This window comes from Apteryx rowi, unplaced genomic scaffold (assembly GCF_003343035.1).
Source record: "Apteryx rowi isolate R43461 unplaced genomic scaffold, aptRow1 scaffold_721, whole genome shotgun sequence".
In the NCBI taxonomy this organism is placed as follows: Eukaryota; Metazoa; Chordata; class Aves; order Apterygiformes; family Apterygidae; genus Apteryx; species Apteryx rowi.
The window spans coordinates 125,720-145,438 of record NW_020451007.1 but is presented as its reverse complement, the minus strand read 5'-3'; the positions used below and the strand labels follow the sequence as shown (position 1 = coordinate 145,438).

General features: G+C 42.1%; 1 protein-coding gene across 1 annotated transcript in view; it reads left to right on the top strand.

Annotated features, from left to right (window-relative positions):
• The first annotated feature begins 16,631 nt into the window (after nucleotides 1-16,631).
• ADAMTS20 (ADAM metallopeptidase with thrombospondin type 1 motif 20) overlaps nucleotides 16,632-19,719 on the top strand; it is a 110,308-nt gene continuing 107,220 nt past the window's right edge. The window contains exons 1-2 of the mRNA XM_026087587.1: nucleotides 16,632-16,722; nucleotides 17,393-17,739. Of these exons, the coding sequence (XP_025943372.1) occupies nucleotides 16,632-16,722; nucleotides 17,393-17,739 (438 nt within the window). The remainder of the gene's footprint in view (nucleotides 16,723-17,392; nucleotides 17,740-19,719) is intronic.

Here is a 19,719-nt window from a genome sequence, read left to right as displayed (position 1 = left end):
ATCTTCTGGATAACTTGCTGCAGCTTCTACATCAGCACTTGCTGCTTCACCTTGCACTTTGATGTTATGGAGATGGCTTCTTTCCTTCAACCTCATGAACCAACCTCTGCTAGCTTCCAGTTTTTCTTCTGCAGCTTCCTCACCTTTCTCAGCCTTCACAGAACTGAAGAGAGTTCGCGCTTTGCTCTGCATGAGGCTTTGGCTTAAGGGAATGTTGTGGCTGGTTGGATCTTCTATCCAGACCACTAAAACTTTTTCCATATCAGCAAGAAGGCTGTTTCGCTTTCTTATCATTCGTGTGTTCACTGGAATAGCACTTTGAAGTTCCTTTGAGGACTCTTCCTTTGCATTCACAACTTGGCTAACTGCTTGGCGCAAGAGGCCAAGCTTTTGGCCTCTCTCGGCTTTCTACATGCCTTCCTCACTAAGCTTCATCATTTCTAGCTTTTGATTTAAAGCGAGAGACATGTGACTCTTCCTTTCACTTGAACACTTAGAGGCCACTGTAGGGTTATTAATTGCCCTAATTTCAATATTGTTGTGTCTCAGGGAATAGGGAGGCCCAAGGAGAGGGAGAGAGACGAGGGAACGGCCGGTCGGTGGAGCAGTCAGAACACACACAACACTGATTGATTCAGTTCGCCATCTTACATGGGCACAGTTTGTGGTGCCCCAAAACAATTACAATGGTAACATCAAAGATCACTGATCACAGATCACCATAACAGATATAATAATAAGTTGGAAATATTGTGAGAATTACCAAAATGTGACACAGAGACACGAAGTGAGCACATGCTGTTGGAAAAATGGTGCCGATAGACTTGCTCGATGCAGAGTTGTCACAAACCTTCAGTTTGCAAAAAACGCAATATCTGCAAAGCGCAATAAAGCAAAGCGGAATAAAACGAGGTATGCCTGTATTAATAAAGCAGCCGTGTAATATCAACATTCAGAAGTAAGGAGCTCTTTGCGTTTCTATTTCCTATGATGTAGTTGTCTTTAGTGATTAAATGTTTACAATTTAATAAATTCAGTGGTAATGTAGGAAAATATCTCAAAATTATTCACAGCATGTGAAGATCATCTTTTCGACATTTCTGCTATAAGCTACTGAGAATAATCTGTTGTCAACGCTGTATGTGTCCTACAGAGAGTGACTGAGGGAAATGTAAGGTGTGTTCCTTAATCATCCCTCGAGTCATGACTCTTATGTGCCATCTAAAACAGCCTCGATTCATCAATACGCATTACTCCTTTTGTCTGTGGCTTGCAGCCCACAGCCCCTCCACGGCCATGCTTATTACTGGTTGGATCCTGAAGCTGGTGCTCACCGTCACTCCTTTTACTTGTCCCTTCAGGTTAATGGCTTTACTGACTTGCTAACCACTGAGAGATACATGCCATACAGCATTCGTTCTGGTGGCTGCTCTCTTGGTGATACCAGTCTATGGGTTCCCCACGATGAGTGTCTGGGCAGGACTCCAGTGGGGACAAGATAATATATGAGAGGAGAGCAGGGAGTCCTTGGGTCTGGCGTGCCTGTGTGACAGGGAATCAGCTGCTCCCAGCACAAATGGTTGCATGTCACTCCTCTATGTTGTTCTCCAAGCACAGGGAGTTTCAAAATGCCAGCAGGAGTTTTCCATGGCAAAAATACTTGAAAGAAATACATGAAAGAAATTCCAGATAAAAGGAAGTTTCTCCATTTCAGATGCTTGAGAATTTGGTTTGCTGTATTTAGCCTGTCCTGCTTTTTAATAAGGGCAGGGAAAGTATCCTATGGCCTTGCTTGGACTCTGGCCCTCCTGCCTTTGACGTGAATGGCCAGTGGCTCTTTGCCTCCATTTCACTGCCAGCCTGAAGCTGTTCCACCTTACTAGGCTTTCTGTCAGGTCACTGGGGTAATCTCTGTGAGAAGGTTATCTTTCTCTCATCTCCTGCCAGGCTCCTTCTTGGCAAGAGCCCTGGTTGGATATATGACAGTTAGTATACTTTTACTTTTTAACAGCTCCCATAAGAGGACTTTATATTCTAATTCTTTAACTTTAGAACCTTTCTGCTTCACTTCAATATGAAGCTTTCTGCTTCTGTTGCCTCCATCTTTTATGACTTTCACTTATATGACAAGTATATAAACTAAGATTCATAGAGCACCATTTAACACGATAAGAGTTCTTTCTAACATATTCAGATTTAGTGTGTCAAGGAAGGAATGTATCTATTACCCTGTAGGCTTTTTCCTGTGGTTATAGAGGTCAAGTTCTAGTTATTTTATCACTTATTTCAAAAAAATAAAATAGGTATCTGACTGTCTAATAGTCTGCCACTGTTAATCTTTGCTGCTAACAGTTTTCGTTTTTAAGAAACTGCAGGAAAGTTATAGACAATTATATTTAATACCGCAAGGTATTACATGTCTGTCTGTAAATTACAATTGACTGATATCAGACAAATCTGGCTGAATTCAACAAGCATGTATGGTGCAATTCACAGAAAAGTTTGGTCCTGTGTATTGTCTAAATGTGGAAGCAGATAATTATTTCCCAAAGAGGAACGAGATACAGTAATAATAGTAGTATTATGTAAGCAACATGGGTTAGTTTCTAATTTCAGATGCATAATGTGCTTGCCATATTTCTGAGTGAGTCTTTTACTATGCTCGAAGCATTATATAACGCATTACTGAGTGCACACAAGAGCATATTGTTAGGACATTCACTAATGCAAGCTATGTGTGTCAGAGTAGACTGCTAAGACTGCAGTAGAAGTTTCCATGTATTCTCAAAAATTATCTTTTAGCAATTAGAGAACGTAATTCTTAGTGTGCTTTTGAGAAAGCTGGGTGCAAAGTGTTTCAGAATCAGAACAACTGCATTTAATGGCCACATTCTATCAACATAAAAACTATCTAAGTAATAGCGTATGACCTAGAAAGTCAACTATGAGAACAATGTGTGTGTGTGAGTGTATATTTGCTTAAAAAGAGAACATTTAGTAGCAAAAGCCTTTAGAAACAGAAGTTTAAAAGAACTTTGTTTTTGAAAAGGTCATTTTTCTTAGAAAATACATTATGAATAAAGAATTCTTACAGATTTCCTCCACTGCATTTCTTACATCTGTATTTCTGTAAGAATATGAACTGAATGTGTGTCTTAGTAAATGTGCCTCAACAAAGGAGGGAGAAAAAATCATAAAATCATAAACTCTATACATGAAAATACTGTTAAGAAAGGGGGAATAACAAAGCACTTGCCATTATTTCATCTAGGAAATATGATTGCATATTTTAAAGTAATATTTGCTTATTGATGTCATGGACAGCAAGGCATACAGAAAGAGCAGAGTAACTAGAATGGTCAGTCATGACAATCCGTGAGCAGAGAAGTTTGCAGGCAGACAGTGCACAGACAAATCCACGAAGTTAAATGGGAGAAGGATTGTGGGGCAATGGAGATTTTACAAGTGTACCTCTAACCTCATTTTAAGAGCAAATTATAGACTGACTACTAAAAAAAATGTAAGAAAAGTGAATGAACTATACTGCATATGAATTAAGATGGCTCCTTTTTATATTTTTTGAGTTATCTTAACTGGTTAGAATATCTGTGAAATAAATCACTAAAATATATGTTAGGGAGGATTGGTGTTTCTATTTATTTTTAATCTTTCTGATGAGACTGATTCACCCTTTATAAAAAGCCTGAATGATGCCACCATCTGTTAACCCGGGATCATTGTATCAGATAAGGAACTATTTCCTTATACCACCTGCTCTGTGGAATATAGCCAGAATTCAGCTGATATTTTTACATACCGATGACAAGATTGTGACTGTTTCTGTAACCTGTATTTTAATGTAGGGGTTTCCCCAGGAATACTCTCCTACTTTTAGCTGGTTCAAAATACTGCAATTATGAATTTAAAAAAATCACAATCTAATGACTCAGGTTTTAAAAATTTTAGTTTCCTTACTCTCATACTTTAGTTCCCTACTAAATCCAAATCCTAATTTGCTTTAGATCTTTTACTTTTTTTACTCACTTTGCACCTGTTTTGTTTAATTTGCTAGAAGATGCCAAACCATGATCTAGCATGATATCTGTAATAATATATGTCTTATCACACACAGGTTAGGATATAGTCTGTCCATGTATTCTAGAAATAGAAATAGGCAAACATCTTGAAATTATGGTAACTTCTCTTTTTGCGTGAATAGTTTCACAGGAATGCAAACATAACAAGACCATCTACAATTTCTCCAGATGAGCACAGACTTGATGTGGCCTGGCTTGCAGAAAGGCCAATTTCCAGGTAACTTGCTGTTCTGAAGCAGCAGTTTTCAGGAGGAAGTGTGCATATGAGCAAAGCAAATTTCCCTGTGAAAGGACTGCACACACTGAAGTCCCTTTCAGGCCATCATATAAGGCTGAGAGTTGCAGTATTTGTACAATGCATAGATCTGTTTGTGGGTGTGTCTCTGGTGCAATCTTTAAGAAAACTTTAATTTAATAATATTTAAAAATCCTTCTGCATTAGCATAAGCTAGAAGTGGAAAATGTGTACTTTATTCTACAAAAATTACTGAATATGTTCAGAGGTTGTGTATATGCACATAAATGAAACATTTTCTGTAGTTTGAGATGACAGGAGGAGAGGATAGATGCACTAGGATGAACTTTCAAGGCTAACTAACACTGAACAAAGTTTCAAGATTAACTAACAAATTTCAGAAAGATTCAAAGTTAGGCAACAGTTAGCCAGCTACACAATCTCTCTTCCTTAGCAAAGGTGCAGCTTAACAGTTTTATTTCTGTAGCTCATCAAACCCCCAGCAGGGAATGCTCTTCTAATTTTATTATGCACGGAATGAAACTGCTCATTATTTTCTAAAAGGGTAATGAAAGAGCTTATCATGCATGTGTGGGAGAGTAATGTTAAAATTACAGTGGAATTACTTAGGGCTTCTCATTCTTTTGTAACAAATGAATTATTGAGTACAGAAGCTTAATATATTTTTGGTTTTAGAAATGAAAACGTTAAGAAGAAAAGGCAACTGGACTTAGCAGGAAAAAGAGGGAAAGAAAGTGTTTTATTTCTAGATTTATGGCTCAAATTCAAAGTCCTTTAGCACTGACCCAAATATTGTCCATTTCATGATCCCCACTGTCTTAAATCAAACGCCCTGATCAGTTTGCATCAGACCTTAGCTTTACAGGCTCTACAACACAAGAGCTTTTATTTGGCAGGGAAGACTTAGGATTGTCAATAATAGTTGTTTGGATTTTCCTAGTAACATTAAAGTTGTGTCCTAGGTAACAGCAAGTACAAACAGTATCTCTGAATACTGGTTTTAGTCGGTAAACTGGTGCCTCAGTTTTGCACCTCTCATTTGCTGGAAGCAATAGTGCTTTATAAGCCCCTGGTCTAATATCCAGTGAAACAGTGCTATCTCAGGAAAAGGTTACAAGCTCTTACTAAATCAATTTTTGAATAACTGAGGTAGGTATCCGTGTACTTTTATACCAAACTCCCACAACTTCCAAATTTATCAAACTTGGTTACCTGTCCATTTAGCTGTCTTACCTTCAAGTTTATTCAGGAAGCTAAATATTCAAGGCAAATATTTCAGGTCCTGCTTGAGGCTGTATGAAGCTATTCCTTTTTTGTTCAATGACTGAACTGAATTGTTTTTTAACTCTTTGGCTCAGATCTAACCAAAATGATTTTTTCCTGACATTGTTGACCAGAGAATGTAAAAGGGAAAACTAGAAAAGCTCCCACTTCAATGCCATTTCTTTCAAGCCGACAAAAGTAAAGCAGAGGAAATGACACTAGCCTTAAGGAAAGAAGTTCTTCTACACAGCAACCCCAGGCTAAGAGACTCCAACAAGGATGCAGGAGTCTTGAATTTATTTTCTGTTGCTGCCTGAAAGGGATATGAAACCATCCAACAGAAAGCTGATCCAGCTGCGATACTGTAACAGATTTTCCACTAGGTAGATGGAAAATATGTTATATGAAGTGGGATATCAGCAAGAAATGAGTTTCAACCATCCCCAGCTTACTCTAATGAACAGTTTTTAATGGAAACATAAGGTCAAATCTCTTTTGCAAGAAATGGGAATTAAACTTGGGTTTTTCCCCTGGATGAGTTCTGTAACTGTTGGCTGGGGTAAAACAGCTCTCCTCCTTCATTAATTTTATGAATGCAATACTAATTTCAGCCAAAATCATCTGGTGAATTTGACTTTATTTATCAAAATAAATTTCACTGTAATTGTCTTGAAGATTTAATTGATTAATCTAGTTAGGGCATCACTGCTTTGTGCATAAAGAATATCGACAAGCTGGCTATCAGGAGATAATCTTAATTAATAAAGACAGAGACAGCATTTCCAAGTCTTACAGAATAATAGATTCCAAGACAGATTAAAGTCATAACTGAAATTAATTAATTTTGATAAACTACTTAGAATAATATAAACTGCAGCAAAAAGGTATGAAAATAATATATGATTTATCAAAGAAAAACACACCAAAACAAAAAAATTCAAGGTTCCTCCACTCATAACTTAAATTTGAGTCTTGAGCTTGTATAAGCCTTGTACAATAAATGTAGTTCTTTACATATGGCTTTTTATTGCTTTGCCACTGAAGCCCTCATCCATTCTTTGTCTTGGTAGTCAGCTTAATATTCTTCTTGTGAGTCTCCGAACCAGGGAAAAAATTGCACAGAAAAAGGTTAAAAAATCCTGTATCTGAAACAATCCGAATGAAGATGGTAGCTTCTGCTGTGCTGAGTAATTCAGTGACTAACAGCTGGCAGAGAACTGACAGCTCTTTTCCTAGAAGTTTCTCGCAAGACATGAAGCGCACACTCTCTCCAGGGATAGTCTCTCAATGCTGCACACAATTGCACTCTCCTCTTGTCTCCAGCAATATATTACCCAACTGAATATTCAGTTATGAAATCTATGTTAGTATTTTGCCTAGCAAGATATCACAAAGATCATGACTTTGGGATGTTTCTGCCTGAGTATAATATGACACAGAATCTCACAGAACAGTGAAATTAGTGCCAAGCAAGCTCACACATCCTCTGAAACACAACCCTGATACGAGGATGTCTCATGAGGCTGTCACAGCTCTAGTAATGTGCTCTAACTAATCTTTTTATCACTCAGTACAGCCACACCTAGCACAGTGAATGCAGTTCACTTGCTTCCAGATCCCACTATTTGCGCAGCTCACTTGTATGGTCATATACTTTAATTCAAATTTCTGGTTTTCAGGACTTTAATTCCCACTAAAGCTGGAATTTCTAAAGGGCACAGGATACCACTGGGTAACCACCAATTTAAGTTAGCCCAATTAGAAGTCATTCCACTTGCTATTAACCATTTGATGCTCACATTTGATGACTGTTGTTTGTGTCTTACAATATTAAATTTGCATTCTCCTGTGGAGTAATTCTAGGGTGCTGCCCAGGGCAGGACTCTGAAAAGGGTGGGTAGTTAGCAGAGTGCTATGTGAGCCAAATTATGGCTGGCATAACTAATAGAGATGATACAGGAGATGAATTGGGCCCTATGTCTCATTACTGTAGGGAATACTTTCTGTACAGCCAAAGCAACAGCTGCAGTGTGCTTGTGACTAAAAAAAAACTTTGTTTTTTTGGCAGAATGAGTGCACAGACCTTTGGCTCCACAATACAGTAATTCTTACTTTTCATAATTATTTGTACAGATTCACTCATGAATCTCAAGTTAGAGGGCTTTTTTCTTGTGTACTCTTCCCTAAAAGTTTGTGGTGCCCTACACTTGTACCCCCTTGAAAGCTGCCGTTCCCCCTGGCTGGCACAACAGGTGCAGGGTGCTGATGGAGCTTGGAAAGGGGTGAAGTTCACACCCATGATTGCTGCTCCGGGGTCAGCAAGAAAGAACATAGCCGTATGCCGGCTTCGGTCCTGCGAAACGGAGCCCTCTTACTTACACGGTGCTTGCATAACGCTGGGTGTAATATCCTGCAGCTGGCATACGCTGCTTTACTTTCCCTCCTCAGAGGACCTGTAATGATATCAGAATGCCTGTTTTCACTTACAGTACAGAAAAATTATTTAAATCAATTGTAAGTTTCTTCAATTAATAGCTATGACTGCCTGGCATACATTTAATCACTTGCAAATAATATTTTTTCCACTAAGTTAGTACTTTGTTTTCTTAAATTGCTGTGGACTGAGACATTACTGTTGCTGTAACAACAATAATGAAGGTTCTCAATAAAAACTAAGAGAAGCAAGTTCCAATTACATGGTACGGTATGCAGTATTCTTCTACGATTAAGGGATTAATAAAGCTGCAAAAATTACCCTTAGAGTAAATCACCATTGTTAAAAAAATATTATAGTTTGAATGTGGATAGTGGCATAAATGTGTATATACTGTAGGAAAAAAAACCCTAAACATTTGATTAAGCCTAAGAATGAAAAAGTTTGTTGTATAAAACTGTTGAAACTGTTTATAACACGGTTCAAACCCCCTACAGGTTTCTACTGGATTCTATAAAATTTCATTGATTTCATCCCCTTTACATTCTGTGGGTTCATCCACAGGGGCAGTTTGGCTTCTTTTCTCGTCCCGTGCCCCGGTCTCCTCAGCACCCACACGACACATGCACACGCGCTCCTGGGCTCCCTCTGGGCTGAGCGGGGAGCTGAAGGGACAGTCTCCTCCAGCTCTGCACAGCGAGGGTGGATGAGACCATGCTGGGGCTGGCTTCCCGGCTCACCTGAGAATGCCTCCAGCAGCCTCCCTGCTGTCCATGCACCTTCACCCATCTCCACACACTGCTCCACGGCTCGCAGACCTTGACATTGTGCCCCCAAGGCTAGGGAAGACCCTAGGACTGTGCTATCCAAGGCATTTTGTTACTTGATACCTGGCCAATGAGGATCATTTTAGTTGAAGTGCCCTTTACTTGGGCTTTGAGGTTATTTAGCCTCTATTTTACTCCTGTTGGTGGTAATAAATTTATATTTCATTACAATACATATGTTGTCCTCTTGTACTGTGGGGTCGCACAGCTAGATCCCCTTGCACACTCCCCCCCACCAGGACCTGGAGCTGCAGTGGGTGGGAGGCTGGGCAGCTCCTCTGGCAGGGGAGCTGTGATCACGCAGGATGGCGTGGGGCAGGACTGAGGAGGAGGTAGCAAGGCAAAGGTGGGGGTGAACAGCGCCCAACCTATGTGGGCTTTAAGTTATTTGGAGCATGCCCAGAGGCCTTGCTGAAAGGCAGTCCTTGATAGCCTTCTGATGGACGATACTGCGGGCCCTGAGTCACAGCACAGAAGCTAACGGTCCCCCTCCGACGGCCCCAGCTTCAGGGGCCCGCTGCAGCTTCTGCAGGACCCCAGCACATTGGGGCATGGCCCAGTGCAGGCGGAAATGGCCGGGGGATAGGCACTGTGCCGTCCTTGCTCCGGGGGTGAGAGCAGGGCAAGGCCATCCTGTGGCAGAGGACACCAGCCGCAAGCAGTGTGGGCTCAACCACTCCCCACCTTGTGCCAGGGACGAGATGGCTCCATGGTATATATGCTATCATGGTGTAAATATAACCTCTGGGGCTTTTCAGGATAAGCATTCAGTCAAAGACGTGATGAATAAGGGAAGTGACTACAGGCTGAGCAGACCTGTGCAATGGGTTTATTATCCTGACAAGAACAATAAATAAAGAGCCTGGCTGGTTGATTTAAGTTGCATTACACAAGATAGAAAAATGTCAAAATACAATAAGAAGTAAAATATTTACTTCATATAATATCCTTTTCCAAATAAAATTTGTACATCAGTATTATTTTTGATAACAATTGCACTTATTTAAACATTGTCTTTGCCTTTTCTAAACAACAGGCTTTTATACTGTTATGTTTATACTTTTATACTGCTAACCAACTTTGTGATTTTCAGCCAAAGCCACTTACAAGAGACTGCTTCAAGAAATGGGAGGCAAAGACAAGTTAAATGATTTAATAACTAATCTGTGGTAGACTGTGCTGGAGCTAAGGAAGAAATTTATTAACTTCTAAATGTGCATTTTTGCAAATCCTACTCTTTTATCTGATAAGCCTTATCTACTGCACAATGTTAAGTGTACATTACAAATATTTGAATAAACATGACATAATTGCAATTCAGTTTGTCCATGCAGTCCTAGCGAAACCCCGAGGAAAGCAAGTGGTTTCAGTGAGCACAGAATATCCTTGTATTTCATTCACTTGCAAAATAATTGGCACAACACACTTCATTTCAAACATGTTCACTGGAAGAAATAAGTAACAAGAATAAGCAATGAAAATAGATGGATTTATTTCACTAATGTAGGAAGCATTTTAAAGGCAACTGTTCCATAGCAAGCTTCAATGTCAAGGCAGATTTAATAAAGTCAAAATACATTAAACCATGGAGAACTTGGAGATGTAAACCAGCATAGTTCCACTGCCTTGGCTGGAACTTTACCAGTTTACAGCTTCTAAGCATTCCAGCCTTGAAAAAACTAATAAAATGTTTTCAGTTGCTTCTCCTTTCTTCCTCCTTTGTTTCTTTGCAATATAAGACTATTTTCTTCTCATTGTTTCCCCTATGTATCTGTTCTTTTAGTAGGTTTAATGACTCCCTTCTTCCTCTCCACCTCGGTCTCTTCAGCTTTCTCGATGATCCTTTTTTTCTTTACCTCACAGAATCATAGAATAATCTGGGTTGGAAGGATCTTCTGGAGGTCATTTAGGCCAACTTCCTGCTCAAAGCAGGGCTAATTCAAAGTTAGAGCCGGGCCTTTCCGTCCTATTGAGTTTTGAGTACCTAGAAGGATGGAGACTGCACATTCTCTCTGCGTCCATGTTCCCTCATTTGATTTTTTTCCCTATATATTCAATTGGAATTTGCCTTGCTGCAACTTGTGACCATTGCTTTTTATTTTTTAAGCTAGGTACCTCTGAGAAGAGTCTGGCTCTGTCTTCTCTATGCACCTCCATTATGTAGCTGAAACAATCAGATACTCCTTAGCCTACTCTCTTCCCAGCAAAATAAACCTCATTCCTCAGCCAGTTTCAACTCCAGCCAACCTGACCTTCCTAATTCTGCATGCCTGGGTGGTGCTTCTATATTTCTTCAAGGTAGTTCATCCCCATTGCCACCTTCTGTACACTTCCTTTTTTTGGTTAAGGTCAGTAAGGGGTTCCCCATCAGCCAAATTGGCCTCCTGCTATGCCTGTCCATTTTCTTACAGTTTGAGATGAATTATTCTTGTGTGTAGAGAAGCTGTCCTTGTAAATGAACCACCTCTTCTGAACTTCTTTGCCAGGGAGGGCAGCCTCCCACAGGATCCCACATACTGGTTTCCTAAACAAACTGAAGTGTGCTCTCCTGAAGTTTACTTCTGCTATTTGCCTTCCTCTCTTCAGATCCTTCCTCAGGATCCTAAAGTTTACCAGATGTGGCCATCAACTATCAGACCCCCAATCAGTGTGTACTACTTTTTCACCAGTCTTTCACTATGTGTTTTTGCAGTTCTGTTCTTTAAAGAAACTTCCATAACTCTACAACTCTGTTTCATCCTCATGCCTGTCCCCACCCTTTTACCTCTTAATGTTGTAGCAAACCTACTATTTTGAATGAAGTTTAAAGACCTTCTGAATTGTCTGGTGTGCTTATATTTTTTCATAATAAAAATACCCCCCTTTGATATATATGGTTATATTTATTCCTCACAAGATTCAAACTGATGCCATATGGGCAGAGGTCAGGTTGAATGACTGCAGCTTATTGCCCAAAGCCATTCAGGTAACATGAATACTACTATAACTGCCTAAAACCCCCTTTTTATCCTTCACTCCTGCACAGCTAACCTATGTTGCATTTGAAAATCAGAGTTATGGCTAATATCTGTATGTAGATTCTGAAAGAGTGGTGGCTACTAAGCACAAAAAATGGTTAGATTTGAATGCCTGATGTAGTCTGTATCACCAGATGTGTGAAAAAGACTGCCTGTAGAATCTGGAAAAATTTTAAAGCTACTTGCTTTTTTTTTTCAGGATGGCATACTTCGAAAAAATTTGAAAAATTTGACCCAGCTGGTGCTGGAGTTTGAGCAGCAGTCCCACAGCACTCTGATGGGAACAACCAGTTGGCAATGTAAATAAAAGATGTAAAATTTAAATTGCTCCAAATACTCAATCTTTAGACAGAAAGGGACCCTCACTTTTTAAAACAAAAGAGCTAGCATTCCATTGTAATGGAGAATATAGCAAAAGTTGAGCACATTAAAACAGAATTAAGAAAAAATGTAATCTTATCATTTCTAAAACATTCACGTTTTGAAGTAAATTTTGCCTTTTTTAAACAGTGAAAAAATATACTTCTCTTAATTTTTTAAAAATTGAGTCATCTGATTATATTCGCTTTGAAGTGGGCTACAACAAAGGCTGATGTTTGAAATGGGAACACTGAATTTAATTATCCCTGATGCTTAATGCTTCTGTTCATTTTTAGAAAAAATAATTTTGCAAATCATAAACAACTGAAACATCAGAGCTGCATCAGTGGGTATTTGCTAGAGTGTTATAAAAGCTTAATGAAATAGTGCCCATTTATATCATCACTAACTAGAGTTTAAGTTGACTAGGAATTTCAGGCAAGGAGACAACTTGCTGCTCTCAGACTACTGTTTCAATGAGTAAGATTCAAAAATACGTCAAATTCTCAGTTGCTGGAGAAGTTTCAGGCATGTGCACTGGTTGTTCCACAGAATCTAATTTTTCTGACATTAATCATGCCTTTTGCAACAGTCAGTAAAATCTAAGCATTCATCATTAGCGTTTGCTCCACAACTAGGTGAGCACCCAATGTGTTACCTTTCTGCAAGAAGAGCATCTCAGGGTATGGACAGTAAACTTTATTTCTTCATGCCTCTGTGACTGTGAGGTTGGAGCTCTCTCCACCCACCACCAATTCTTTCTCACCACCTAATGCTCAGAACTGGAGTTTTGCTTACTTACAAAAACTGGAGTTTTCTTCTCTAGTGTAAATAGTTTAAAAGAAATACTTAGCTTGGCATCCTCCCTTCACTGTTGGATTGCTTTGTTATTCATGATATTTAGAGATATAGACTTTCTGTTTGTCCTCACTTTGCAGAAGTCTTCAGCCTTCAAATATTTATCTCTTGTCATAGGGCAGTGAATACACATACAGAAAGCTGATGCACATCAGAAAGCTGCCATCTTCAAATTATTCCAGACGACAACTCAATATTCCCAATGAGACTCAATATTCTCAAGATTATGTTGAGTAAATATACTAATATGCATTGGAACAATTTAGATATCCCTTCTACAATGCTGGACTCTGACAGAGGAAATGTGGCTTTACTCTAGCAGTCAAGGTTCTTCCAGTACTCCTCAACTTCACTCAAAGCCTTTTCAGTTCATTCCCTCATTTCAGGAGAAGACAATGTGTCCTCCAACTCCACTTTCACTTCACAAGATACCTAAAATAACAGGTGAGCCATATCACAAAACTCTTAAGACACAAGAAGAGCTTCAAGCTCACAGGCCATTCTTGAGGCCCTTTTGCCTTTGACAGAACTGCCTGTGACTCCTCTTGACCCCAGGTGAGAACAAGAACAGAGGTTTGATTAGCTCAGTTCCACCTGTGCACAGACTTGTCCAGCCATACCATGAGCACCTTCATTTCAGTACTGACTTGAAGGAGCTTACAAACAGGAAGGTATTTCTTGCATGCTTGACTGGCCAAATCAGCCACTGCTGCATTATTATCTGTGCTGGTAAAGCTTACAATTTCTTCTGTATCAACACCATCTCTCATACTATAAAGAAAACCATGACACCACTCTTTTCCTGGAGCCCTGGTGTCCATGATGCCACTGCCTTAAGTACCTTAAAGCAATATATTGCTCTATTTTTTTCACTTTCTTCACTTTTACTGCTGTTTCTTCTGTGCTGATGGAGTATTAATTCACACAGCTTGATTTAAAATTCAGCAGAGGCACTTCACTGGGCCCATCTAGGAGGTTCAGGTTATTACCTTTGAAGTTGTTCAAACTATCTTGGCCACCAGAGCACCTATGAACAAGTGCACTGCACACGGTACTTGCCAAGATTATAAACAGCTCAGCTTAAACCCTGTATCAGACTTACCGCTTGTTGAAGCAAACAACAAAAGATTGAGACAAAGCACTTTCTAAAGAGATGACAAAAGGGAATATTTGAAGAAAAGTTGTAAGTACATTTGTCTGAACAGACAGATTTCACTGTCTGCATTCCCACTGTCTATAAAGGGAGCTTAGATACCTAGCCTACAATAGATATATGCATTGTAGGTATTTTCAATTACATGGCTGAGCTGAAAATGTCTCCCATATTCCATGCCCACTTTAATAGTAATTAATCATTAACTAAATGGATTCTCCATCTTGGGAAATTTTTAGCTCGAGGCTAGATTTTTTTCCTTAAAAGATATAGTTTTAATCACAGCTATAAAGTTTTGTAGTTTGAGTTATGTACAAAGTCAGACTGAGTATTTTTGTGGCCTTGAAATCTGCAAAATTGTTTTCTGCTGAGGATTTATGTATCTAGCACAAATAAATGTGGGCTACATCCACAGAATTTAGACATAGAAATGCTGAATGTTACAGCGCCTGATATTTTTGTACAGCATCACTAGATCCCATTCTGTGAATCTACTGTCACCAAGCAGGTTTTAATTTGTTTTTTAATCAAAGAAAAATTTCAGACAAAAATGGCTTGCACTGGATTTTAATTTACATATTTTAATTACTCATTGTCATTAAAAAATCCACCTTTTGTAAATAAGAAAGCTGAAATAGTATGGTTACCCATTGTAAAACCACCATAAAGCCCAGATATTTTTAGTTGTGGTTGCCTAAAACACTTTTACTCTACCTATATACCATTAATACACAAATAGAAAAAAACAGAAAAAAAAAAGAAAAGAACACTTTCTGCAGCATCAGTGATTTCAGAAAGACATACTTAGCCAAAAAGGAGCTGAACGTTTGTAGCTACATCTCTATTGCAGTAGCAATATTCTAAGCAAACTTTCTGGATCAAATCTACCCCTAGAAAAGAGACTTTTGTAAAAATCTGTAATAAAACTGCTCAACCTAATCACTCAAATTATAAAAGATTTTAACTGAAAAAGTTCTACTTGACCTCATTATTTAGCACAGATCTATAAATAGCATTGATGGGGCTGCAGTTCTTTGAAGAGCTGTGGCAGCCGCTAGGCCCAGGCAGGCTTTGCGTGAGGAAGGCTAGAGGTAGCTGCGACTGTTTCTTCTGGAGCAGAGCAGGTGGACTCCAAGCAGGTCTTGGTGGGCTCAGGACTGCGCTGCCTTCCCCAGGTGGCCTGTTGCCCCCGGGAGCCATTCTGGCAGTCTCACTTGGCTGGTGCAGAAGAGGCACGCCGACCACAAAACCCACACCACCGGAGCATGTGGTGCAGGGCCACTTGGGGGACCACATGGGCACTTCCTGCTCTCCAGGGGGGACCAACTGATACCGATTGCTGGAATCTGGCCTCCTTACAACCCGTTTTCAGCAAGGTTGATAATCCGCAGTCTCCATGTAATGGACCCAGGGCCGCCCTGAATGCTGGTTTAAGCAGTTTTATGAAGACTTTGCCCAGACAGAATGACCTAAGGGGGGGCCTCAGTGTTAAGGAAAAACAAGTTCAGTCTGTCCACATCCTCATGTCAGATGTAGCTTCGTCCTTCAAAGCTACATATGGAAATGTCTTTGCCCTGCAGCTAACATCAAGAGGAAGATCAGTGGGGTGAGTTTGGGCAATGTTGAAGCCGAGGGGCCACTCCCTAACTCCATAAAGCTGCCTTTCCCCTTCTCAGGTCGAACTCAGGGTCGCCGGGCTTTCTGATTGCCCTTAAAAAACATGCTTGCTTCACGGGTCTGCTCTTCCTTAAATGACACCTCTCCGGCGTCCGTGCTCGTTTCGCAAAGCGGTGCGGGGAGCGGAGGCCGCACGCGGCCGCGCAGGGCGCCAGGGCCCCTCAGGGCCACCGCTGCTGCATGCGGGGGGCGCCGGGGGCCGCGGGGCGGGGGCGCCCGGGCGGCGGCAGCGCGCGGCTGCCCTCCGCCACTGGGCAGGTCCTGCCCGGAGGGGCGGGCCGCGCCCGCCGCCCCGCTTTCAAGTGCGGGTCCCGGGATGGCCACGGCCTGACGGGAGCTTGGCATCCTCCTCGCCTCCCCATCGGCGGCAGGGGCAGGGGGAGGCGGGGGAAGGGAAGGGCCGCCCTCGCCCACCCCGGCGGCGGGGGGCAGCGGGGGGAGTGGATGAGAGCGGCTGGGAGGAGAGGGCGTGCGGGCGAGGGGCGGCTTCCTGCGGGAGCGCCGGGGGTGGGTGGGGGTGTAGGTGTGTGTGAGGGGAGCGGCGGAGGCAGCGGGGCGGCGAGGAGGGACGCGGGGAGCATGAAGGAGCCGAGCCGTGCGCGGCCGGCCCAGACGGCTGGCGGCTGCTGAGGCAGCAGCCCGGCGGGCGGCCCGGGGGCGCTGCGGGCACGTCCGCCCCGGAGCGAGCCATGCGGGTGGCGAAGTGGCTGGCGGGTCTGCTGTGCCCCCTCTCCCTTCTCGTCACCAGGTCGTGGGGAGTCCGATTCCACCCCGGACAAGGTAAACAAGCGGCAACAAAGGAGGCGGCTGGCTCGGCCCCGCTCCGCTGGCGCCCCGAACGCAGCGGCTGCCCCGCGGCGCGCCGCTCGCCATGCGGCGGGTGCGGGTCCCGGCCCTGCTGCAGTCACGGCACCCTTGACTTCGGAGCAGCCACCCCTCCGCCTTTTCCCGGGGGACGGAGGAAGTATTTCTTTAGCGGGCGCCTTTTGGGGAGGGGAGGGAGCGGGGCTGCGGGGCGGCGCGGGCGGGCGGCAGGCAGGGGGTGCCCGACGGGGCGCCCAACGGCCGCGGCGCGGGGGCGGGGCCCCAACGGCCGCGGCGCGAGGCGCCCTGTGGCGCCGGTGGCCGTTGGCGGTGGCGTGAGGTCGCGGGGTGGGGGGGCACAGCCTGATGGGGTGGCTGCGCGGGGTGTGCTGCAGGCAGGCACGGTGTATGGCTGGGTGCCCGGCACCCCTGGGGTGTATCCGTGTTTCAGAGTGGGGATGCGCTGGAGAAATGTGTCTCTGGGGCAAAGGGTGCAGAAGGGAAACTTCTGGAGACCTGAGTTTCTCATCCTGTCACTGGTCCCCAAAGATAAGGCAATGAATGCCATGTTAGGAGCCATCTGGATGTGAGTGAAGGTTGCTTCTGTGCCTTTGAGTAAGGTTGAGTCCCCTGCTTTCTGTTGCAGAGACCTTAGTGAAGCAGCTCTCCTCCTATGAAATAGTCACACCTGTCCGAGTGAATGAATTTGGAGAAGTTTTCCCTCACACACATCACTTCAGCAGGAGGAAAAGGAGCTTGGAGGCACCACTGGAGCCCACTGCTTTCCGAACACACTACCAGCTCAGTGCATATGGGCAAGTCTTCCAGCTAAACCTGAGTGCTGATGCAGGCTTCATTGCTGCTCAGTACACTGTGACGCATGTAGGGACCCCACAAAAGCAATTCTCCCCTGATTTGCGCCACTGTTTCTACCGTGGGCATGTCAATGCACAGGAGACACACATGGCTGTCTTCAGCATCTGTGGTGGCTTGGTAAGCATGTTGGTTACTCCCTCCTGTCTCCATTTGTATTCTTCTCCTTCCTGAAAGAAATATAGTGGGATGCCTTTGCTGCGGAGCTGAGCTGGAAATTCTCAGGCATCATTCCAAGTAGTTGGTCATGAAATGTCTTGGCATTAGCAGTTTGCAGTCAGGATGATTCTTTTTTGATGGGATATACAAATGCTACTTGGAAAGGATCTATTGCTGGCCTGTAATAGAGTTGGTTGATGTAACTCCTGACACCCGGAGCATTGTAACAGAGAAAAAAACATGCCTCAGAAACACAGTAAGCTATTGTTTTGATTAAATGACGCTATCAGTCAGCATCAATTACATGTTTTTAGCCATACAGATATTATATGGTTACGAATGAGAAATAATGGTGCTTGAGATGATGAGAGAAGAACTAGTGCTGCTACTTTTCTGCTTTCAGCAATGCCATAGAGATGTGTCACATTGTAATAGGTGTGCAGCAGTGCTCTAATCATGTTTCCATTAAAATGAATGGGAAGTTTTTACTGACTTCAGTGGGAGTGTGACTATAAAATGCTTAAGAATTGAATTGAGCAAACAAATCAAAACTCTGTGGGTATGCATTCTTTACTTGTCCATTCATAACATTTACTAATTCCTCATGTTTTTCAAAATGATAATGAAGAAATAGTATCTCACATCTGTCTATTAAAACAGTTGTACCGTGTTGATACATTTTATAGTTTTGTGTTTAGAAACAACAAAACATGATATCTAGTGCTTTACCACATCACTGTTCTGTTCAAGTGCTAAAGAGAAATATGAGTAAAAGCTACAATTGTTGCTAGTCCAGCCATTCAATTTCAGTGCTGTAAAATGGCTGCACTCCTGATGTTGTAATTATTACTGTGTACTTTAGTTGAGGTTGTGGCCCTTTTTTTTAAGACACTCAGGTAAGTACAGGTGTGAGACTTTTATTTCTGGGAACTGAAAAAATTCCTGTGGCTTTATATTCTATTCTCTTCCTGGTAATGTATAGAAAATAGAACGGAGTTGGCTGGATGCATGCAGGAGAGGTTATGATGCACATTAAAGGCGGGTGATACACATAGTGTCAAGGAGAATCAGAAATAATTTGTACTTGAGAGAGACATGTCCATTGTCTAGTGCTTATTCTTGGATATGTGGTTATATGCCATCTTGTCCTCAGGTTGTCCTGTAGACTTGGGTTAGTCCTTTGGAATTACTGAAGAAGCAATTATTCCAAAACATTAATTATATATGCATGAAAGTTTTGGCCTGTATATCTTACTTTAGAAACAGCCCTCATTGGTTCTGGTGCGCGTTATACAAAACTCAGTTCAAACCTAAAACAATACCAATACCCCCAGTATGTTGCAACATAACTCACAGAGGGAGTCGAAAAAAGGAAGAATCACATGTAAGAGAGATTCTTCATGTTGCTTCATGTTCTAGTAGATACTCATATACCATGGGGTTGACGATAGTGTAATGCTCTACACAGAATAAATGTCAGAAGTTTTAAAACCTTCTCTTTTTCATGACTTACATTGCCTGTTTTAATTCTCTCTCCATAAACCATCACGTTGTATTACTTGAAGGAACCATGAGAACTGAAAATCATGTCTCTGAAAAATGTGTACCTACCCCACTTAAAAGTTTTCCAAACTACCTATTATTTAGCAGTTCTCAAATTCTTCAGCACAGACCCTCTTCTTCTCTGTAATAATTTGAATGTCCCGCTTCTCCTGTTCTATCTTCCAGCTTCACTTATACATTACAGTCTGTATAATATATTCTTTTACTCAGAAATCCTTGAATGCCAGCAAATCAAGCCTTTGCCTCTTCTAGATGAGCCTTGTAAACTTTGACTCTCTCCAGCTGGACTTCATATCCTCCCTTGTTGCCTACCTTTCTGAGTGCCTAGTCAGTGCCACCTACCTGCAAAGGCTTTGCTGTCCCAGTGCTTTCAGGGCC